Source organism: Panthera tigris, chromosome A2 (assembly GCF_018350195.1).
Source record: "Panthera tigris isolate Pti1 chromosome A2, P.tigris_Pti1_mat1.1, whole genome shotgun sequence".
In the NCBI taxonomy this organism is placed as follows: Eukaryota; Metazoa; Chordata; class Mammalia; order Carnivora; family Felidae; genus Panthera; species Panthera tigris.
The window spans coordinates 38,872,469-38,893,692 of NC_056661.1; the positions used below are offsets into that span (position 1 = coordinate 38,872,469).

At 42.5% G+C, this 21,224-nt stretch overlaps 1 protein-coding gene and 1 pseudogene across 1 annotated transcript; one reads left to right on the top strand and one right to left on the bottom strand.

Annotated features, from left to right (window-relative positions):
• Nucleotides 1-4,778: 4,778 nt before the first annotated feature.
• On the bottom strand, nucleotides 4,779-20,512 carry PROK2 (prokineticin 2). The gene is made up of 3 exons (XM_042979420.1): nucleotides 20,334-20,512; nucleotides 16,825-16,950; nucleotides 4,779-6,458 (listed from the first exon to the last, which is right to left on the bottom strand). The coding sequence occupies exons 1-3, from the start codon at nucleotides 20,427-20,429 to the stop codon at nucleotides 6,354-6,356; spliced, it is 327 nt and encodes a 108-aa protein (XP_042835354.1). The 5' UTR covers nucleotides 20,430-20,512; the 3' UTR covers nucleotides 4,779-6,353.
• The window catches only part of LOC102952414, a 50,491-nt pseudogene continuing 48,308 nt past the window's right edge, over nucleotides 19,042-21,224 (top strand).

The following is a 21,224-nucleotide window of genomic DNA, read 5'->3' on the forward strand; positions in this document are numbered from 1 at the left end:
AGACCCAAAATAAGAGTGGCTCAATTGTTTCTCTGGGGTTCTGGAGGCCTGCTTCAGGAGGTGATCCAGCGACTGGCTAGTGGGTCAGCTCCATTATCTTCCCCAAGTGCCTCCTACCCTCGGGGCTCAAAGTAGCCAGGTTCATTACTGAATCTCCCTATTGGGGAGGAAGTGGAGCGTGATGTCCTTTGAAGCAAGTGGGGCAGAGCACTGGTGCTCACATTCCACTGCTAAGATCTCAGTCATATGGCCACACCCAGCCAAAGGATACTGGTAAATGAAGTCTCTAGATGGCTAGATGAGTGGCCATGTGCCTAGCTAAAACTTTTGGGGGAAGGGGAAGGAGGCAGAGGAGAGGAACGAAGGAAGGAAGCAAGCAAGGAAGGAAGGAGGGGAGAAGAGAAGAGAAGAGAAGAGAACGTGAGAATAAAGGAATGAATTATGGAAGACAGATGGAGTTTACCAGTCATGTCTTCAAGGATTTTCCCAAATCCTTCTCACCAAACCCAGGGAAATTAATAGAGAATACTAACATTTGCTATCCAAAGGACTATTGGCTGCAGACGACATTCAACTCCCCAGAACCCAATCACAACACCGTAGTTGGCATATTCTCCTGTGAGTCTCTTACTTTGAGCAGCAATGATTTTCTTTTAAAATTTTATACAGGAGAAAATATTCTTTCGTATGTTCTTATGCCAGGCCTGAGATATTTTTCTCCTCCATTTTGAACTCCAACTTGGGATATGAAAAATGTATCTCAAGAGTAAATGGGTAGGGGCATAGGCTGATCAGTGAAAGGACCCTAGCAAGGTTCAAGCAGAGAGCTGCCCTTAAAAGAAAAAGGACTTATATCATCAGTAACACACAAGACTGTGGCTGCCTTTCCCCTAAGAGGCCCTTTCTTTCGGGGACAAGACTGATTTGCTGCAAGGCCACACAGGAGAGGCAGAGGTCCTGGGGTGAGAAGCAGTCAGGTAGAGCTGGCTTTGAGATGGGGACTGCTGAGAAGATACTGGATGATGAATACATGAGGCTGTCTTATATAATTTTGATTACTTTCATGTTTAAATATTTCCATAATGAAAGGTTTTTGTTTTGCTTGGCTGAACCACACACACTGAAGCCCAGCCTCAGTCCTGCCTAATGGGAACAGGTCCGTACTCAGTCGCACTCAGAAAACTCAATTTGTGAAGCTTCTCAATAGTTATTCAAATCTCATTTAATAAAAAAAAAAACAAAAAAAACCCCACAATTTTCTTCAACTTTTTCTTGTAAAGCTTTTGAATTTCTGCGACAAAAACATTTTTAATAAATTATAACACATTTTAATCAAGATGGTGAAATCTGGATTTGAACAATGTGGAAATTTGCTCAGAAGTCTACTCCAAAGATGTGAAATCTTTCATCTACTCTTGAGGTTATCTGAGCCTGTGGCCTTAAGCTTTAATGAGTGGCTTATTAAAAAATTTCTCCCTTGAAACAGTAAACTATACAGCTGACATACAATTGATATTTCTTTTTTAATATATACATATTTTTTACTTTAGAGAGAGAAAGAGAAAAAGAGAGCACGTGTGAACCCCCCGGGGGAGAGGGGCGGAGGGAGAAAGAGAGAAAATCTCAAGCAGGCTCCACACTCAGTGTGGAGGCTGACACGGGACTTGATCCCACAACCCTGGGATCATGACCTGAGCCAAAACCAAGAGTCAGACTTTTAACCAACTGAGCCACCCAGGCACCCCACAACTGGTATTTCTTTGGTTGGCTATTAAAATGTATCAAGTATTTACCTTTCCATTCCTTTGAATATAAATGGTAGTTTTCTATTTGTGTTTTTTAGTTTTTAGAATACCTATTTGGTACAGCCCTCATTTGGGGGTTTAATTTTTTAATACTGTTGTTTCAAATTTTGTCTGATATTGAAACAAAATTGATATGAGCAGACACAAAGTATCTTCAGACGACACCAGTGGGTTTTGTAGGGAGACAATTTACCCCTACCTACTCATTTGGTAATGCCTAGAGACATTTTGGGGTGTGACGGCTTAGGGGAACTACTGGCATCTAGTGGGCAGGAGACAGGGGTGCTGTTAAACAGCCTACAGAATACGGGACCGTGCCTCACAACAAAAACTGGCCTGGCCCAGGAAGTCAGTAGCGTCAGTGTTGACAAATCCTGGATGAAAGTGAGCGAATGCCTGGAAATACCCCCCAGCTGCCCCTGCAGGGCGCACGCCCGGTTTTGCCTGGCTGTGCCACAGCTCATGAGTGAGTGTTCCAGGCCTTTATGATGATGAAAATCCGCCATGGACACAATGGTACACACTGTGTACATACATGACACAGGCTACCCCGGGCATTTGCCCCATGATTTTCTACTTTCTTGCCTTTCAATCTCTTGTGGTGTATGTACGTTTTATTAAAATGCTTACTAATGTGAGTTACTCAGTTACAATTTGCTGCAATATTGGACTTTCTAAAGCATTTTGAGGATTTATAGCTCCAGTAACATAGAATGAAATCTGGAGATATATAGGAACGTGGGGCTAGGACAGGGGGCAGTTCGGAAGCTGTCACCTGGGAGGGTGTGCCTGGAGGACGACCGAGGTCAACAAACCAAGGGAGCCGGCTGCACAGACTCCTCAGGGCCAGCAGGAGAGCCAGCACCAGCCAGGCTGTACCCAGGCCTGCTTCCCTAATGTAATTCAGAGGAGCTTTGAATAGACTCCTCAAATGAGCCATGCAACCCACTAAAGTTCTCAAGTGGGACCCTTCTGTGAAGGTCCCTCTAGAAGTCGTGGAGGGAGAAGAAAAAAAGAAACCATCCCAAAACAGAGATTCATTTATGCTTGAGGATCCCAGGGACTTTTGAGGGTGGCAAGAAAAGGCAGACATTAGCTACTCCCTCCACTTCTCATCTAACTACAAAGGTGTCTCATAAAGGGGTTTCATGGGGAAGCAACAGTTCTATAAAGCATATTCCTTTGTTCTTTCTCAGTGGCTCTCAACCACGGGTGCACCTTAGAATCAAATAAGTAGCTTCCAAAAAAAAAAAAAAAAAAAATCCCAACACCCAGGCCTCACCCCAGACAAACTGAACCAGAATCTCTAAGGGTGATAGATAAGGGGGGGGGGGGCGGGGGAAGGAGTGGTCCTTCAAGAACAGTGTACTAATGGCATCTCGAATCTTGGGAGAGGTGTGCTCTGAAAAGTGCCCTGACTTTTGGGGGAGTCAGAGTAGAGGGTAATAAATTTACTTAAGGATTATGTTGTCAAAGATACTAGAAGAGAAACAGTTCTCTTTAGTACCGTAGGGTGTACTGACCATTAACAAATCAGGGGGAAGATGTCTAAGAACCAAAGAAATATTAATTCTGGGGATATTACTGGAAATACAGGGCAACATGTTAAAAGAGAATGATCGTAAAAGGTTGTCAGTGAATTTTAGGCAGTGATCCTCACTGGATACCAAAACTGTCCTGTTTTTAAAATTAAAATGGTCCCCAACTTTAATCCTCTAAAAAAATGAAGTTAGAAAATTCTGAATGGGATGAGGTTTCTGATACTGAAACCAATGAAGAAGAAAATTGGCTTAGATGAGTGATCTATCACTGGACTGACTTTACAGAACTCCAACACTAGAACAACACTGAAATGCTGGGAAGAAAAAAGGCCTTCAGTTAGATGAGAGGGTTTGTAAGGAAAGACTTTTAGCACAAACTTCTCCATGGTCAAAAAAAGATGTTGCTTTAAAAAAAAAAAGGTTGAAGTCCGAAATGATAGTTTTCAAGAAAGTCAGTGTTTGCAAAGGAATCCACGGGTCCACTTGAATTTAGCTCGTAGGTTCTGGCATCAGATCTGTTTCTCTCCCAGCATGGATGGAATTCACACCCGATAATGACATCAAAGTAGATTGCTGACTTTAACTTTTCTTGCGTAAATTTTCAGTTTGCCTTACCTTGCAGAAATTCTGGCCTATGAAGTCCCAGTTTCAGGGAGAGAATGTCCTGAGGAGGGAAGAAACAGCAGCACAGTCTTTATAGCGCAGGAATTTGTGTGCTTTGCATACAGTGAGCTTAAAGAGTCTCCATGGAACATGATTACGAGTTTTTGAAACAATTATTCGAAAGATGCTAACCCTGGTGACAAGTTAAAAGAACACTAACCAAATAAAGCTGTACCTTACAAAGAATGGAGTTAGTTATTCCCTAGTAAAAATAACAATCGAGGGGAGAGGTTAACAAATAGTAAGGTTCTGTTTTTCTTTGAATGGTAGTAGGTGAGTCAGTAGATATAGTTCTGAGTTTTCTACACAAACCTCACATTCCTTCTCATGGCTATACTACGATCTACCTCTTTTTAGTGATTTTTTTTTATTGAGTTGGTTTATGTAAAAGCAGAATTTTATAAAAGTCATATGTTTTTTAACTTGGGTGAAAATGGATGGTTGACCCAATCAAGTTTTCAGACTTAAGAAAAAGGATGTACCACACATTACAAGAAAACAACATTTAGGGTAACGGCTGAAGTGCTTGCCTCTTCACCCATAATTTCACTTGCTGAAGGCGATGTTTTTCCAACAAACTCACTGAGGAATGCTTCTTGCACACAAACTAAACTGAACCAAAAATAATACTTCTATGACTAAATATGGTAATTAGTACAGCAAAATCCCATTCATTTATTTATGGGACACATTAGCCCCCAGGGTAAAGTTACACACAATGTGCAACTGTGAGCGCCGGCTGAATAAGTTAACTTACTACAAAATGGACGTGTTTTTTTTTTTGCAACGGTTAGTGGGTTGGCATGGTCAAGTTTACTCAGTTGAACACATTTCATAAGCTGTTTATTTGTTGACGTTGATTCCATTTACAATACTTGGTGGGTTTTGCAAGGCTGGGCCACTGGCATCACCTTAAGGCTATCGCCTCGCATCCTGCCTGACCACTCTTGGTAAACACTGGGTCACTATATGCTGAATCAATACAGTGAAATTGCAGGAGTCCATTCCTGATTACAACCAGTTCTGCATATCACAATTTTCCTTCTTGTTCCAAAACCCTCACCGATTTACACATTGTTTATTTTTTGTACTACCTTAAAATTCATGCAAACAGAACTTTGCTGTATGTAAAGTGAACACGCAAATACTGTTGGTGCTATTTTACCAATTTGGGGGTCTTTACCCATTTTAGAATGTGAGCTAATAGAAATCTGCTTGTAATAAAAACTGACAACAACTGTGACAAAAATAAGGATATAATATTAAAATAAATCAAATGATATATAATACTGTCATTATTCTGATACAGAATTTTTACACAGCAATATTGATATAGGGACACATGGCAGGATGTCAGGTAATCCATTACAATAGACCTTTTGGTTACAAGTAAAGTTTAAATTACAACTTAATACCGACTTTAAAATGGTAACTAGTGTTATGCCAGATTAAAATTAATACTTCCTCTTCAAGGGACATTTTCTGGAACATCTCTAATTATGAGACTTAAAAAATAAACTTCACAAGAAGAAAAAGAAGTAAGTGTAACATATTGGAGAAGTGTTTTTTACTAAAAAAACCCAAAAAACCCTAAATCTAGAAATAAGGTCTAAATGGACTTTCCATGCCTTCTGAACTCACACCTGTCACACAGCGGATCTGAGGTTCTGTCACATGGACAGGTTCCATGAAAGCTGGAGAGTATGCCCACCTCTACTTCAACCAGGAAAATTGTGGAGTGTCTAGTTCAACCACACACCCTTTGCTGTTTAAGTATCAGGCAAAAAAGCTTGATTTTCCACACGGATTTTCCCAACAAGCTAAAGGATATCTAACAACCCTGTTCCCCTCGTTAAAATGCTAGAGGGCCCAGCAGGGAAATGGCAAAGAATAAGTGGGGGCCTTAAAATTCTTTGAGGAGAGAAAAGAGACCAGAGGGTGTGTGTGTGTGTGTGTGTGTGTGGTGGGCAGGGCTGGGGTGAGGGGGTTTCAGACAAAAAAGTTTCTGTAACAAAAGACCAAATTCTTACTCTCCTCATTTCTGTGAAAATGGGTGAGTTACTGGCATTAAAAAAGGCCAGACCAAGCCAAAACACAAACAGGGAAATGAGAACCGGTTCCATAATGCCCTACACTCTACATTTCTATCCAAAATTGAAATCCTCTTTCAGTTAAAAAAAAAAAAAAGCCATTTAAACATCAAAGATAGAAATGTTACTTGGATAGCTGAGGAAGCAAGAGCATTTCTTTCTGGCATATTATACTTGTTGGGCACAATCACAAGTAAATAGACTTTACAGACATCATGTGGTTGTTCACATTTAAAGTTTCTACTCTGAAGTGATTACTTTCGGGCTAAACAAATAAATCGATTAAATGAAGTCCGTAAACAGGCTAAGCCCGGCATACATGGACATGTGTGATGCATTCTCCGCCCAAAAAATGGAACCTAAGATAAAAGAAAAAAACTGAGTCAGAGCAGGAATCATTAAAAACAAAACAAAACACAAAAACACCCAAACACACATAACAAAAAACGATTCTCGAGAAATCTCTGAATAACAACAGCTGGTGTTATATTGTGAACTATCATCAAGTAATATGCTCAGCTCTTTATATATTATCCTTTTCCGTCCTTACAACCACTCTGTGAAGATGACAAATGCTTTAATTATACCCATTTTACAGATGAGAGACGGAGGCACAGAGAAATTAGTAACTTGCCCAAGGTCACATACCGAGAACTCGAAGCTTGGCTGGCCACCTGGACCAGAGAGACCAAGCTTTTAACCACCAAGCTACACAGCCTTTCACTTCTTCTCATTTTTTGGTCTGTGTATCATCCTACTAATGAAGCTCATTAAGGAGGGCATAACATTACGGGCATGTTCACATTGATATAATGAGTAAATATGAAGTCACTGACAAGGATCAACACATAAATTCACACATTTGCACACAGATGTCAGAGGGGTCAAAATTCTGGGGGGGGGGTGTGGGTTGGAGAAAAACAAAAGAGAAATTAGGGAAGGAGGCAAGCTCGAGTCACAGAAATGGAACAAACCAAGGCCTGGCCTAGGGAGAGCCAGCAGAGAAAGGTCGGATTCATTCCAAGAGTCTTCCAGTGGGTACTTTTCAGTCTTGCCCATGCCACGAATGAAGCTGGGCTAAGGAGGCAAGTGGCATGGTGGTCCTTTGTCTGAGGGGCACGGGAGTACCTCAAAGTACATATTCTTTCTAGAGGCAAAGGACGACATCCATTCTCCCTCCCCTGGGAATCGTGCCCTCTTGAGAATCTGTCTACTTTGCAAGTTATAGCAAGAAACTTTCAGCCCAGGCCTGGAGGCAGTTGATAATCAATGAAATGGGATGGCAGATTACTCCCAGCCAGGGTAACGTGAGAGAGAGGCAAGCTCTTAGAGACTCATGCCTCAGGGATCCTTCTTCGGTTGACACATGGCACAAAAATGCATCCTTTCTGTTTCTCAATTCAGATGCTTTTTCCGCTAATCATTCTAGTGGATTTCCTAATTCTATTCCACCAAAAGAGGCCGCCCCATACCAATTATCTGTCTTGAGGAGGAAATCTCGGATACATCTTCCAGATGCCTTCTAAATAATTTCTTTGCACATAAGAAAAGAAAGACTGTGCAGACAGTGACAGAACCATTCTAACCTTCTTTTGTGGTTGAACTAATAGGACAAACCCAACTGTATGGTGGTCCAACAACGGTCAGGACTGATTATTCTGCACATTGTCTTTGGGTTGGTACCATGCTCATGTCCTTCTTACCTCCTTTTTCCTTTTTCTTCTCTTCCTCTTTCTTCTCTCCTGCCTTCCATTTCCAAAATGGTTCTGGAAGGGCCAGGGAAATGACTGTGATCAATAAATACAAAAGGAAGAGAGGGAAGCAATAGGAGGGCAGGGTGTGCATGGGGTGAACAGGCAGAGACATCCTTCTGCCTTTTTTTCACAAGGGCCTCATTTTCAAGGCTGCAAGGACAGTGCCTGCACACAGGTGCCACGGCCGTCAGCTCCATGCAGACTTGTGCGCAGAATGGTTCTGTCACTGTGTGTGTCAAAGGGCACACAGATGGCTAGCTCAGTTGTTGGCATGGAGACCATGTCAGAGGAAGTGGGTGCAGGTCGACTGGCTTAGACGATCACACGTGGACCGCATAAGAAGTTAGCACCCCGGACCTTCATCATCTATTCTAGCCCTGAGCCTCTGAGCGCTTCACTTTGTCAGACCTAAAACGATTGGCATGGGCCAGAGGTTCTGAGTTGGGGGGGATTCTGTCCCAGAGGGCACATCTGGCAATATCCAGAGACACTTTGGTTTGTCACAACTTGGGGGAAGGAGTGTCAGTCACATCTAGTGGGTGGAGGTCAGAGAATGCAGCTTAACAGCCTACAATGCACAGCACAGCCTCCCAACAACAAACAACTATCTGGCCCAATGTGCCAACAGAGCCGGCGTTGAGAAAAACGAACACGGGCAGCAATAATGAAGGAAAAAGACCCGAAATAAGTGAACGAGAACTATAATGCACACGTCCGGCTGTTCCACATGGACAACGCCAAGCGTGTTTCTTTCATTCACTCATTCAGCAGTAGTTCAGTGAGGGTCACCAGCACATCCATCCTCGTTCTAGGTGCTACGGATACAGAGACAGACAGGAGACGAAAGGCCTCTGCCGAGCATGGAGCTTACTTTTTAATGAGGGAAGACAGGTAACCAGCAAGATAGTTTAAGCTATGAGTAAGTGTCCTCATGGTGCTTACAGTCTTGTGATTTGTCCTTCAAGACACCATGATCACTCTCTGGCCTGTCATGTGGGTTCTCAGTACCCTGAAGAGAGGAGTAAAGGAAAATAACAGTGGGGACCTGCCATGGCCAGGCTTCATAAGGCACTGGGCATCAATGTCACACCAAACCCGTGTGCCAGATTTTTGCCTCATTTTGACACAAGCCAAGTGGCTTCTTCTTTTTTTTCAATGTGTATTTATTTTTGAGACAGAGAGAGAGCAAGAGAGAGCAGGAAAGGGGCAGAGAGAGAAGGGGACAGAGGACCTGAAGCAGGCTCTGTGCTGACAGCAGCGAACCCGAAGTGGGGCTCGAACGCACGAACCATGAAATCATCACCTGAGCTGAATTCGGAAGCTCAAGCGACTGAGCCACTCAGGCACCCCGTAAGTGGCTTCCTCTTGAGCTGAAGTAACGTGGCTGACTGTAGTCACCCAGCTGAAAGGGGACATGTCACAGACCCAGTCCCACTTTCTTCCAGAGTTTGCTCTTTTCTCAAATACCACCATCCCCCAACTTTGAAGCTTTGTGAAGAAAGAAATCTCCTTTGTGAGCACATGGCACTTAGCCTGGTCCACAGGAGACACTGGAGAAAATATGTGTTAAAGGCCTCTCTCCTGGCAAAGCCCCCACCACAGACTATGTGCCACCTGAAGGCAGAGGGGTGGCCTTCCCAGATCCTGTGGCTTCTGCTCACTCGGCACACCAATGCCTGGCACCAGGCAGGGACCCAAGGGGCTCATGCCACCAAAGTTAGAGATGGATTTACTGCGAAGCCAAAGAAGCTGAGGGCCTTCACTCGTGTGGTTCCCTGCAGGGCTTAGGTAGGGCCCTGGCGGTGTGTTCACAAGGTCATAGGTCTGTGTGAGTCTTTAAAAAATACTGTGGGGGGCACCTGCGTGGCTCAGTGGGTTGAGCATCGGACTTCGGTTAGGGTCATCATCTCACAGTTTGTGAGTTCGAGCCCCACATCGGGCTCGCTGCTGTCAGCAAAGAGCCTGCTTTGGATCCTCTGTCCCCCTCTCTCTGCACCTGCTCTTTGTGCGCTCTCTTGCTCTCTCTCAAAAATAAATAAAACATCAAAAATATTGTGAATTCTTCTTTTTCTTATTGAGGGCACCAACATGGTATTAGCCTAGGCCCAGATCTGCCCTGGCAATCTTAACATAATGATCAGACTGTCTTGTAGGACCTTTTATACCTGGATTCCCTTGTCTTATTCTTATCAAGTCCACTTCCCCTCTTTCAATATCTGTCTTTGTTTCACCCCCTGCCAAGGATTTTTTTCTTTCTTTTTTTTTTTTATCTGCACCTGCCCTTAGCGGGTTTTCCTCCTCCCTTTCCATCTGTGAGCTCATAATGACAAAGAACTCCATTTCTGACATTATACACTTACTAGATACTTGACATTTTCTCAACAGGCCCGTTCATTTCTAGATCTACATATACTGTGTGACAAACTGAATAGATATCTAACAGCCACAGATACATTACAAAGTATATAGAAGATGCATATTCAGAGGCATATATATAGCCAAGGAGCTAACTATTCAGTCCAAATTTGATGGCTTATTTTAGAATTAACTCAATCCGTTTCTTATAGACTAAAATTTCAAACAGAAAATTCTAGAAATAGCCAAGGTAGAACCTTTAGAACTTTCCAGAAGGCATCATTCTTATCCATTTGTGGCATTTTTAAAGAGAAAATAATAGCACTGCCACAAAACAAATGTATTGTTTGTGATTTCTCTCACAACAGAGTCAGTTTTGCTAAAGAAAGAAACATAAAGAAGGATACATGAGGGTGCCTGGGTGGCTCAGTCAGTTAAGCGTCTGACTATTTCAGCTCAAGTCATGATCTCACAGCTCATGGGATCGAGCCCCGCGTCGGGCTCTGTGCTGACAGTGTAGAGCCTGCTTGGGATTCTCAATCTCTTTCTTTCTCTCTCTCCCCCGCTCCTCTCTCTCTCTTCCCACCCCTCTCCTGCTTGTGCTCTGTCTCTCTCAAAAATAAATAAATAAACTTAAAAAAAAAGCATACATGAAGAAAACTGTGGTCATGTCACATAAAAAGCACTAGTCCAGTATGGGAGGAATTGGGGGGGGGCGGGCAAAATGGGGAAAGGGGGTTAATGGAACAGTGGCAGATGGTAGCTAGACTTTGGATGGTGATCACTTTATACTTCAGACAGATCTCAAATTACAATGTTGTATGCATAACTTACATAATTTATATACCAATTTTATCTCAATAAAAAAGTTACGTGTTTTTAATAAAGCCAGTTTTGTACATTAACTTTTGTCAACAAAAGTACATAGTTCACAAAATTTCAAATAGCCATAGTAGTGCCTAAAATAGAAGCCCGAAATCTCAGAATTTCTGCCACTCCCAGTCTCCAGTTTTAATAATTAGGAAGATCGCCAATGTATTTGAATTGGGTCAAGTCTTAAAATGTTTCTTCAATTTTTTTTTTTTTGGAGTAAGTATATATTCACACAACCCTAAATAATGCAATTATTTATCTTCTTGTGAGTAGACGGTCCACATGGAATTGCACTGTGCCCTCTGAAAGAGTAAAGGAAAACAGGGAATGAGGGGGTTGGCCTCATGGGTTGTGTGGAACTTCACGTGGGTTGGGGAAGCTGTTGGCATATATGCCCGGGGCCTCTGGGTCTAGAGGGGAGTAAAATACTGGCAAGAAGGAAGGGTGGTAAGGATGGGTCTAGGGGGCCCACGTGGCTCTCACCTGTGGCAGCCACAAGTACCCCGTGTGGTAGGGAGGACACACGAAGTATGTGCCTGGGTAGCTGCTGGGCGCCTAATACGATGGTGCTGCTGTGTCCCCTCACTGGTCCTGTGAGGCTAAGTACAATGTAGTGTGAGGCCAGGGGTGCCCAACCAGAACAATTTCCATCTCCCAAACTGTCACGGGGAACATCTGTCATGGTCCGGAGACACGGCTGGTTGTCACAACTGAGAGAGGAGGCTGCTGACCTCTAGTGGGAGGAAGCCAGGGATGCTGCTAAAACATCCTATAGGGTCCAGGCCGGCCCCCACAACAAAGAGCTATGGGGCCCATACTGTCAGTACTATATTTAGTATATCTATCAGTATACAGACTAAAGTATATTTATGTCCTCTGAGTCTTTCTGACAATGAACTTGTATGCACAGCCGTGATGCTGCCCTGAGGGAGAAAATGTAAATAGTGGCTTCTGACACCTGTGATAGGAAACATGAGGAAATTAATGTACTAAGCTTTCTTCTACCCATCTTCCACTCAATTCTATACTTACATAAGTTATATTTTAGTTAATATTGTTTTAAGAAGTACTCTCTATCCTGAAATTATAATTACAATGTTTTATCATTGTAATTCTAAATTTATCATTTTAAAATAGAAACAGCTAATAATTTTTAAAATCTTCCCTTAAAAAAAAACACAAAAATGTCCCAGGTTTTAACTGGAAAAAAAAATGTTTTTTCAGAAAAGGAAAATATATTGGTCAATTATTGAAGTGTCATGCCATATATATATATACATATATATATGTGTGTATATATATATGTATATATATATGTATATATATATGTGTGTGTGTATATACGTGTATATATACGTGTGTACATACGTGTATATATACACACATATATATATATATATATATATGTAAAACCCAGAAAACAAAAAATAAAACTGGTACAAAAAAGTGTTAAATATACAAAACAGAGCAGAAACAACTTTTTGGAGGAAACACAGTTGTTTAAAATGAAAAAATAGGGACGCCTGGGTGGCTCAGTCGGTTAAGCGTCCGACTTCTGCTCAGGTCATGATCTCGCGGACCGTGGGTTCGAGCCCCGCATCGGGCTCTGTGCTGACAGCTCAGAGCCTGGAGCCTGTTTCAGATTCTGTGTCTCCCTCTTTCTCTGACCCTCCCCTGTTCATGCTCTCTCTCTGTCTCAAAAATAAATAAATGTTAAAAAAATGTTTAAAAAAGAAAAAATAATAAATCACACATTATAAAAATAAAAGTATTAATCACAGAATGATAAACTTCCAAAGCCAAGCAGTAATCAGAACAGGATAGAAATGGCTAATCTTTGCCAACTGTGAAAAGTGTTGGTATTAATAAAAATATTAAAATAATGTTTTTCTTTTTAAACAGTAAAATACTCCTTGCAGACATACGATTCAGCAATTCATCCTTAATTGTTAGAAAATTGTTAAAAATGAATACATGTTAAAACTTTCATTTGACCAAATATGTATTTGGAAAACATACACTCTGTTCTTCTTAGGGAGGATGATCTTTTATTCTACTTTTGAATTATCAAATGTAAACTTAAAAACTGCACAATTATAAGATTATAGCCTAGCAGTCATTATAAAGTCCACAAGTTAGTTAATGCATCTGAAATAAAACAGTAAACTGAATCCAGTGACTATCAATTCCTACCTGTAGTTTGTAATTTTATTCATCAAATATTATTCACTTTATCAAAATAAACACACATTTGTAGCTAATGACTAAGTCAAGCCAGAATGGAAAGTTTAAAATTTAAACAGGAGCAGTCTGCACTTACTCACAGTCTGGTGTTTTAAAAACACTGATCCCTGTGACCCTTCTTTAAAAACAAAACAAAACAGGGGCGCCTGGGTGGCGCAGTCGGTTAAGCGTCCGACTTCAGCCAGGTCACGATCTCGCGGTCTGTGAGTTCGAGCCCCGCGTCAGGCTCTGGGCTGACGGCTCGGAGCCTGGAGCCTGTTTCCGATTCTGTGTCTCCCTCTCTCTCTGCCCCTCCCCCATTCATGCTCTGTCTCTCTCTGTCCCAAAAATAAATAAAAAACGTTGGAAAAAAAAATTTATAAAAAAACAAAACAAAACAAAACAAACAAACAAACCCCCCCCCAAAAAAAGAAGAAGAAAGTACTGAACACGTCATATTAAAATACAATTTTCTATGCAGTGTCTACATTTTTACCATTTACTGATGAGCTATTAAACTGTAGTCTGAAGTTGAATTCTATATATTACATTCACCAGGAAACATTTACAAACATTTTTTTCCTCAAGTTGTTTTGAATACAATATAGTGGAGAGATAATCTGGAAATAACTAGATTTTTACCAGGATAAGTTAATTCCGCCCAGAACAAATAATAACTCCTGGACCTACTCTAAAAATAGGCCATTGAAATAACCGATGAAAACGTATTTTCAAGACAGGAAAGTATCCAGGATGAAAAGTTGTAACACTGAGTTCTAGAAAAACTTTTCAGGTGGGCATCTGAATAGGGGAAAAGTTAAGATCTGACAAAAAAAAAAAAAAAAAAACCTTTTTTTTTTAATCCTTCAGTTCTTTTATCACTTAATTCTAATATGAAAACCATAATTTGTCATTAAAGACTTCATTATTAAAACTATGGTAAAAACAAAGTGCAGAGATGTACCTGGGTTTATGGGAGAAGAATGATTTTGTTTACTCTCAGAAATGACCTTGCACGAGACCTGAACTGGAAGTTATCTAGAAACCCAGGGAAACACTATTTGGTTCTCTTTTTTAAAATACCTCAGATTTGGAAAGCTCATCAAAACTACATAGGATGTGACAAATTCCCATGTGGACACCATTATCTCTCGTCCCACACAAACCAGTCTTGGTTAACTGGAGTACAAAGCGTTCCAACAAAACCGCTTTTGGGGAGGCAGAAGAGTATGGTGATTCACACCACAAAAACACTGGCTGGAGCGTCAGACAGAAATGGAGCCCGGTGTCTCTCTGCGACCTATCACCTTGTGACCTTACCCAGTTACTGAGTCTCCTCTGAGGCTGCAGGTGGTTGTATGCAGCACAGGACAGAAACAAATGTGCTTCATAGGCACATCTTGTATTAAATTAAAAAAAAACGCATATATAACATTTAGTACAGAGTGTGGGATACGTCACAGCCTTCAACAGGTGGCAACTGGAATTGCTATGATTACAAACAGCAGTTGAGTAGAATGTGTCACTTTCTCCTTGTTTTAGCAAGCAGGCCACGTGACTCTAGTATGCAGGGAGCGTAAGGTTATGCTAACACTGTGGGAAAATGTCATTCTTAAAAGAAAAGGTTAAGAGTAGACTTTTCAATGGCTCAAATGACTCACATGTACAAACGTGGACTTGCCCTTGATAAGGGTGATGAAAAACGAGACATCAATGCCAAGGGTGACTGGGTTGGTGTCACTTCCCCGCAGGGAGTTTGGCATTGAGACAGACAACTAACGGCTTACAACCTTTCCTGTCTTACAGCGGCCAAGAATAAAAGGTGCATGTCATACTTTAAAATGACTGTAAAACCACAGGAGGGATGGTCTACGCGGAACAGGAAGTATTTCTCAAGGAAACCACAGGAAAGCCAAACAGCCTTCAGAGAGACCCAAACAAGTGGAGTCCCTATTACAGCTCACAGAACTAAAACAATCCAATTTACTGCATTACCTTTACTCCGAGAAAGTCAAAATAGTAACTGTTATCTACAACTGTAGCATATGAGGAAGATGGTGGGCCTTACTACAGCTTTCAACCCCAAACTACATGTAGAAGGCGGGGTCGAGTTTGCTTCAAAAACACTCCATCTATTAAAAAAAATTGTTTAGGGGCACCTGGGTGGCTCAGTCAGTTGGGCGGCCGACTTCGGCTCAGGTCATGATCTCGCGGTCCGTGAGTTCGAGCCCCGTGTCGGGCTCTGTGCTGACCTCTCAGAGCCTGGAGCCTGTTTCAGATTCTGTGTCTCCCTCTCTCTAACCCTCCCCCGTTCATGCTCTGTCTCTCTCTGTCTCAAAAATAAATAAAACGTTAAAAAAATTTTAAAAAATTGTTTTAATGTTTATTTATTTTTGAGAGAGAGACAGAGAGGGACAGAGCACAAGCAGGGGAGGGGCAGACAGAGAGGGAGACACAGAATCTGAAGCAGGGTCCAGGCTCTGAACTGTCAGCACAGAGCCTGATGCAGGGCTTGAGCTCATAAACCGTGAGATCATGGCCTGAGTCGAAGTCAGCTGAATGGACTGAGCCATCCAGGCGCCTGGTCACCCCATCTATTTTAAAACAGGAGTATACAACACGGAGAGAGAATGCTGCAGAAAGACTGAGCTCTGCCTCCCAACAAGCCACCTGGCCTGGGAAACGCCTTTTGATGCTCTGGACTTCACTTTGCTGCTGGGTAAAACCAGGAGGTGGCACTAGGGGAGCAAGTCACTGTCACCTGGTATTGCTGGGGAAGCCTGCCGAGATCCCATCATTTTCAAAGTTTTGATCGGGAAGGGCTGAGACTCTCCAGGCTCCACAGACTTTTCTGCTCCCTCCTGTCTCCTACCCACCCTTTCCTGAAGTAACATAACTGACAGATCCCTGCGGACGGGACAGTCTACAACACAACCTCTAAAGCACCATCCAACCCTGCCTTCATATGGTCATACCACTAACTGCTAAAACTGTCCAAAAGTGTTGTTGAGGTCATTAGGATATTTATACTTGAGATAAAAGAATAAACTGGAAAATTAAATGCCATTAACCTCTAGGATTATGAACTGTGTACTGCGTAGACTGAAGGAAAATAGAGGATTTTTAAATTAAGATACAAGGTAACTGTATCATTGACGGTTTTCAGTAAGAGACAAAACACAAAGTTATTTACCTCTGCCTTATCAGTACGTCTGATATTTGTATTTATATTGTCCTAAATAATTTTTAGGCAAATTCATGGTTTTGAAGTTATTTTTATGACATGTTTCTAAGGTCATGAAAGCCATGGTATGAAAATGATTCACAGGGTGAGGACGGTAGAGGACACAGCTGGTTTTAATGGAAGGAGAGAGGGGAGAGGACGTGGTTTCCCGTCGTCACCTTCTCTCACTTGTGATTTCAAGCACATTACCCTGGGTTTCATGCCATACAGGCCTTGCCGGGAGTTGAGTTACCACAACGTAAGGGAACCACTGAGCATCTGGGTATATATACTAACTTTACGAGTCAGCGGATGGCAGCTGTCTCCCACTTTGCCCATAGGTGTGCAAATCCTTATGCTCTTAACCCAGATACTAACAGCACAGCACATGCCTCCACCACACTGGGGGTCCTTGTCGCAGGCCTGAAAAGTAACAGACAGACAGATAAATACAGATAGCAGGGAAGACTCAGGCTAAGGAAATCCAAAATTAGCAGTAAAAAGGGCTCTTTAAATATCCAACCACTAGGATTTTAATACTCACGCATAAAAAATAACTGTAATCTTCATTTTCTTGAACATATTTAGAATAAAATCTGATCAGAAGAGATTTTCCTAGTTTAAAAACAATGGCCTACATAATGGTCCACACATTATGAAAATCTTAAATCAATACACATAGAAAATGTTATGTGTGTTGAAAAATGCACACAGAAAATCACCTCTCTTTTCTAGGATTTTGTGGCTGAATTGGCTTTGAACTTGAAAAACGAGGCTACATTAGTCTTATACCATACATGGCCATTAGGAACTACATAAATGGAATCAAAAGATTTTATGACTATTAACTGCAGAATATGTTGGGCCCAATTTTAAAAAGGGATTTAAGTGGTCTCTAAATCTGGCATGAAATGCTCCAGACCCATAAAGGCACTGATGTAAATTTTAAAAGTGCTCATTCTCCCTTTCAAATATTTGCATTTTGGTTCATGAGACTTGATGTTTCTCACACCACTGACTTGATTTTCACCATTTCCTCTTTAAAGAAAGAAATTTCATGGGTTGGGAATGGACAAACCAAGACTTCTGTCTTCTGTTATGCTTTTTTGGGGGTAAGTAACCTACAAAAAGGAAATTATTGGCTTAGGATATACATATGTGTACATTAAAAATCAGTGGAACTATTCTTTAAGATTTATCCGATTTAGAAATGCAAACGACAGATACACTTATCAACAATGATTACTCAGGCCATCTGTTCCCAATATAAAAATTGTAAATACAAGTAATTAAAGAATCAACTATGGAGAAATTTTCATACTCTCTCTAAATGGAAATAAATAATGCAGTCTAAATTTATTTGCATGAAAGTAGATCTAAAGGACAATTGTTCCTTCCTAGAACCAACAAAAAATAGGAAGCTTAGTTTGAGTGGTGTGCAATACTCTGTTTTGCTAGAACTAAGGTAAAACATACTGTACTGTATGTGTAAGAAACTAAAAAGTCTACAATTTAGACAGAAATTCAAATTTTTACATTTACTGGAAACAACTAACGCACTCCTCCAAAGTTCTTTTTCTTCAATGTTTTGGGGCCAGTCCCAAGTTCTCAAAACATAAATATATGAGCACACCCTTGTTTATTATTTTTCTTTAAAAACTACGAACCATCTAGCTCCAGGGTTGGTTTATTTCCCTCATGAGAATTTTTTTCTCATTCTATTTAAGGCAACTATCTGATCAAAAACTACAGTTTTCACTTCTGAGTGTTAGGACATTTATATGAAAACATCCAAACGTTTCTATTTTCCAATTTTTATGCATTTGCCAGAAATCACGTACACGTGGCCTTTACATTCTGTAAATGAGAGGTTCAGTACGTGATCTTTTCCAATACGTTCTTAACAAATCTATGTGGAATATAAATCAATTTCAAATGAACGACATATATTACAAAAAAAAAGGTAAATATTTCAGGTGGAGGTTTCAGGCAGTATTTTATATCAACAGATGCCCAAGACCTAGAATTCTGAAGCCCCACTAACCCTTTTTTATACGACAATCAAAAGCCAGCCAAAATCTTTTAAAAATTCAATCAATCACTTGGATGTTTAACATCCTGAAGATGAGAAGTTACTAAGTTTTTCATTTGGCTCCAGATGGTTCCTGTCATGAAGACATAACTACATTTCTTTATTGCCATGTCGCTTAGAGAAAATTTTTTAAAAAATCACTGAGGTAAAACAACAACAAAAACAGTACATGTAAGTCCACGCTAAACCTCTCTAACAGATAAACATTCAATGTGATAAAATTTCATTTTTGTAACAAAAAACTTCAGTTCTTGGAAATATTTACAAAGAATTGCATAGGTTTATGTATTTTTAATTAGACAGCTGTTGCCTAATGCCCCGCATCCTTAACCCATTGCAGATCTATTCAAATAGTGTTGTCCTGTGAATGGAACAAAAAGATACTTATATTGCAGAGGAATTCTGGGCTCAGAGGATTAGGGAGAAATTTAAAATGAGCCAGCAGGGGAAGAGGGGAAAAAAACCCCAATCATGTTCCAACTCATATATTAAAAAGACCTGTAAAAACTTTTTTTTCCAACCACACTGACAAAGCTATTCAAATACATTTTGTAAAAACCTCTATTTTAATAAATACCACAATGCTTATAGTACGTATTGGATATAACCAAATACTGTTACTGTGCAAGGTCTTTCAAGATGCTATAAACCCTATTAACTAACTTGGGAGAGTGGAGCTTTATTTTCTCAATACAATGACATTTCCCTCAAATTTAAATATTTCATTATGCATCATCTGTTCAAACATAAAAGGTTTATTGAAATCCCATGATGTGCACTTAGATAATTGAAGTAATTTCATGGAGGTGTTAATTTAAGACTTAAAAAAAAAAAAAGAGTAAAGCAGGTGAACAACCAGGAAACGGTAGCGGTTTTGCATCGTTAATGTTAAAATAGACAAGATTTTTAAATTTTGTACTGTAAACTCATCCTTCGGGTCCACCCAGAGAAAACTGTTGGTAGGAGCAGGAGAGAAAACTGAATCAGCTCCTACTTCCAAAAATGATGAGGACAACTTCTCAAAGCTGAAACTAACACCTACATTGCAACCTACTCCATAATTATGCCGGGGCACTGGAGGCGCTTTATCAGGAACTGGAAATGGAGAACTTTTACAAGGAAAACCTCAAGACGCTGGGGGGGGGGAAGCCCTGGAAACAGAAGGAGGTGCCCCCATTGCTTTTCAAAGCGCACACATGGCCTCGGACCAAGTTATTTCTAAGGGTTTCTGCGGAGGAAGCCAGACGAGCAAATTCCTTGACCAAAGGACAAGTCTCAGGATTGGGGGATATTCGTCTTGCCCCTTTGCATTTCAGAAAGGGCCTCGCAAATCGTAAGGTTCGAGGCTGGAACGTCTCAAAGAAGTACTAGAGAAGACTCTGAAAGCAAACTTCTTTCAGCTTAACAGAAAAACCGACCAAACTCGAGGAGAGAGCTTGTAAGGAGATCGGACGGAAACAAGCGGGAGAAGGTGGTGATAAAGGAGGTGGGTAACACTTCGCTCACTTTTTCTTCCAAGGCGCACCCAATGTCCCGGACCGTCTGCCGCTTTTGGAGCAGCGCACCTCTCCCAGCGCGCCAAAGGGCCACCGGGGCAGGTGTCCCTGCCCGGGGCGACCCTCCCCGTGCCGCTCCCCTCCTGACCCACCCCCCCACCCCCGGGCGCAGCGCGGGCGCGCATCCCGGGCGGACAGGTGCGTCCGGGGCCGCTTACCCCAGTGATGACGGCGGCGTCCCCGGCGGGGGGCGTGAGCAGCAGCGGCGGCAGCAGCAGCAGGAGCAGCAGCGGGGCGCAGCGCGGGCCCCTCATGGCGCCCTCGGGACTGCGCGGCGGTTGGGGGCCGTTGCGGGGCGCGGGGCCGGGGCGCGCTCGCTGGAGCGCGGAGCGGCGGGCGGGCGGGCGGGCGGCTGGCGCGAGCCTGCGGGCCGTTATAAAGGCGAGCCCCGCCGTGACTCACGCCGGCGCCCGCCCGGCAGCACGCGCGGGGGGCACGGCGCGGGCACACACCCCACGCCCCACGCGCACACGCGCGCCCACCCCGGCCCGGCGGCCCCGGGACGAGCACGTGCCGGCGCGCGACTCCCCGAGCCCCCGCCCCGGGCGCCACGCAGGCAGGACCCCCCGCGGGGCGCCCGGCTCCCGGCCCGCGCCTCGCCTCCAGCCCGCCGCCGCCTCTCACACGCGCCCGAGTCGCTTTGTGGTCTGAGGCACGCTCGTTCAATGTCCTGGTTTCCAAAGCTCCACGTGCTCGACGCCTAAAACTTGCAGCTCATTTGCTGAGCAGATGTTTAGGGAGCGCCTACTACGTGTCAGGCGCTTGGACACCCGGGGGAGCGGGGAGGGGAGGGACAGGAGCCTCGGAACCCTTTCATTTGTTCTGCAGGTCTTCACAGAGCGCCTGCTGCATGCCAGGTACTGCCACTGGGGTCTGGCCTCATGGTCCAATAACCGAACAGAAAAGGCACACATCAAACAAATAAGCCGGGAAACGTGGAAGACAGGAAAAAAGAACAAAGGGCGAGCAAAATCACCCCTAATCCCACATCCCTGACGACACTGTGGGGTTTGTCCTTCCAGCTGTGGGAGTCCAATTTCTTTCTTTCA